At 44.6% G+C, this 2,985-nt stretch overlaps 1 protein-coding gene across 1 annotated transcript in view; it reads right to left on the bottom strand.

Annotated features, from left to right (window-relative positions):
* Positions 1–67: 67 nt before the first annotated feature.
* The window catches only part of spag17 (sperm associated antigen 17), a 29,924-nt gene continuing 27,006 nt past the window's right edge, over positions 68–2,985 (bottom strand). The window contains exons 23-32 of the mRNA XM_019863206.1: positions 2,859–2,968; positions 2,707–2,765; positions 2,385–2,624; positions 2,191–2,305; positions 1,618–1,713; positions 1,443–1,550; positions 728–837; positions 532–628; positions 304–437; positions 68–196 (exon numbers count right to left, since the gene is read on the bottom strand). Coding sequence (XP_019718765.1) covers positions 86–196; positions 304–437; positions 532–628; positions 728–837; positions 1,443–1,550; positions 1,618–1,713; positions 2,191–2,305; positions 2,385–2,624; positions 2,707–2,765; positions 2,859–2,968 — 1,180 coding nt within the window. The 3' untranslated portion in view covers positions 68–85. The remainder of the gene's footprint in view (positions 197–303; positions 438–531; positions 629–727; positions 838–1,442; positions 1,551–1,617; positions 1,714–2,190; positions 2,306–2,384; positions 2,625–2,706; positions 2,766–2,858; positions 2,969–2,985) is intronic.

Below are 2,985 nucleotides of genomic sequence, written 5' to 3'. Positions count from 1 at the left end.
CATATACACATTAAAAAAAAAATATATATATATATATATATATATATATATATATATAAAAGTAAATGCGTGCGTTCGTGTGTCTTCAGTTCAGTGTGGGTCCCTTGCCATCTGGAGCCTCTACTTCTTCTATTTCTTGTACCCACACTGGACCAGAATCCAAGCTGGAACTGACCGTGCCATCTGCAAAGAGCACCTGTGACCAAGGATGTTATCATTAACCAAAACGACCAAAATAACTGAAACTAAAATTAAAAAAAAAAAAAAAAACTCCAAGAAGTGCTCGTATTCCGGCATGTTCACCTCGCTGGAGGAGTCCTTCATGTATCGGATCACGGTTCCCTGACTGGTGATGGTGCGAGACGCCTCTTTGGCCAGACAAGGCCCCTGGCAGCCCGCGGCGTGAAAACTCAGTCGCACCAGCATACTCAGGTCCTCTGAGGACATATATGAGACAAACACACACACGCACATTTTGGTGTTGCATCTGGCAAACAAGTGTGAGAGTTGTTCTGGGGGGACGTCACTAACCATCTTCACGGATAAACTGCACAAGTAGGCCACTCGGGATAGACAAGCTAAGGCTGTTGAATGGACTCGGGCACACTTCTGGCTGGATTTCACACGGCTACACACAAGAAACACAAAATAACACATTCGCAGTGAATATATATATATATATATATATATATATATATATATATATATATATATTAAAAAACCACACCTGCACCTGCACCTCTGCAGGGGTGCCGTCGTTGTTTGGGATGTCGGTCAGATCCGCTACCGTCGTCTCTTGCTGCCCTTTCTCTGTTTCCTTGAGACTCTCTTGTGGGGCTGCCAAGAAGTGGGAATTTTTTAATATTTTGTCAATATTCCGCCTTGGAAGCTTTCAAGGGGGAATGTAGAGGAAATTAGTGACAAATGATATTCAAACATGGTGATAAAAATACCAGATACAGTGGTGCCTTGAGATTGGAGTTGTGACTCAAAACCATGGTATTGTGATTTTTTTTTCCCCCCGCATTGAAATCAATGTTTGTACTGTGTTTTTCAGCACTCAACACTTAAAAATGACAGTTACAACATCATTAAAGGTAATGTAAAGAATTGGACTGTTTTTTTTTTTTTTACTTCAATGCAATGGACATTGTTGCCCTCCTTCTGGTAGTGCGTCCCTTGGCCACCTTGGGGCAGTATAACACACACAGAGTCACACAAGGATAAAGAATATATGCCTGTGAGCATTATTTTGTTATAAGCTGCTCTACCAGTTGTCAGAGTTGGCATCAGAGCAACGTGTAATGTAATACAAAGTAGTGGAATACTCTTATTCGAAGCCAAAACATTCTGGACAATGCTAAACGTATTTACAGTCATGCACAATCACAGCCACCTTTCACACTACAAACAAGCTAACAGCAGTCAAGCATTTTCAGCACCTTTGCTTTTCTCTGGTGGTCTTTCGAAGCTGTAAGACAGCCGGACGCCGTTATCCAGCAAGGCCGAGAAGCCCCGCCTGGTCTCTACGGTCGTCTTGACAGGATGCTCTTTTGGAGTGGACTCGTCAGTAGGACACACCGGGAACGAGTCGGCAAAGCTCTCGCGGATCTTTACCTTTCACGTCATTTCTCGCTGCATGGACAACGTGGCTGATGTGCGTGTAGAAGTGGTGGCCGTCTTGCTTCACGGCCACTTTCAGCATTCTGGAACCTACGGGGACATGTGTTTTGCGGAAGTACAGTGGTGCCTTGAGATACATCAATCAAATGCTGCTCCTTCAGGTGTGCCTGCCTTGGCCACCTGGGGGCAGTATAAGACGGACAGACAGGCTATAGTGTTCACCCAATCCTCCCGACATTCTCGGCACTCCTTGCCTTTTTGCACCAGCTAATCAACTCCTTTCTGATCTCCTCAGTACAGCATTAATACTAGTCGTGGAACATGGCTCAGAAAGAAAATATGACTTGAGTGCTGTCGACATGTTGGTGAATCATTTTGTGTTCAATAACTTGCTCGTAGGGATAAAGCGCCACAACATATAATAAGCGTTTGCAAGAAGCTAACGAGACTTTTCTCAAAGCAGTTGTTTTAAATACATGCCTTTTAAATCTTTTTCAGTCCAAGCAAAAAATAAAAATAAAAATAAAATTGTCACCAATCAAAGAAAGCTTGCGCAATTGACTTTACCTTCAACGTAGCTGACGGTCTCCACGGTAACGTCTCCCCCAGCCGCAGGGAAGAGGTACTGGAGAGACCCTGACAGATGGACCAACATTCCATCCATGTGGAAGCCCGTGAACCCCTAAAAGTGAGGCATCAAGAGCTGAACATCCCAAACATTTTGTGAGTCGTGTATTTTACATTCGTCACGTTGTTCTTACACTGCCGGCCTCCTCTTTGTCTTCCGTTTTAATGGAAAGCGACTGGTCGGAGGCGGCGACCGTGGAGCTGTTGGTGGTCGTTTTGCTCTTGCCCGTGTTGGCGGATTTGTCGCTTTTCTTGGCATCGGCGGACTTCGCGTCCTTCGCCGGCTTCTGCTTTTTTCCCCCCGCCGCCTTGGCCGGCTTCTTGCCTTTTTTGGATTCCTCTTCCTTCAGCCTTTCCTCCTCCAGCCTGGCAGCCTGTCCATTGGAACGACAACTCGATATATTTGACGTGCGTGCTCTTGAGGGTTTTTGTGCGCGTGTGTGAGTTGCTACAAACTTTGAGTGAGTTTTTTGTGATATAAGCCACTTGTGACTCCTCATCTTCCTCTGTGCAATCTGTCATGTTTTTTTTTTTTGTTCAAGAAAACAGAAAGATCATTTTATTCCGTCACAAACAACACGGTAGCCGCGTGTGAAGCTCAGCTGTACTTTCTGACTCTTGCGCTGGACTTATTTGGGTGTTCTCCAACTCCTGCTTCTTTAGCTCCTCTTTCTCAATCCAGTCTCTGATGGTGTCTGCTACATGCTCCAAATATGTCCTTTAAAAAAAAACAAA

This window comes from Hippocampus comes, unplaced genomic scaffold (assembly GCF_001891065.2).
Source record: "Hippocampus comes isolate QL1 unplaced genomic scaffold, H_comes_QL1_v1.1 scaffold18, whole genome shotgun sequence".
In the NCBI taxonomy this organism is placed as follows: Eukaryota; Metazoa; Chordata; class Actinopteri; order Syngnathiformes; family Syngnathidae; genus Hippocampus; species Hippocampus comes.
This window is presented reverse-complemented; position numbering and strand designations above follow the sequence as displayed.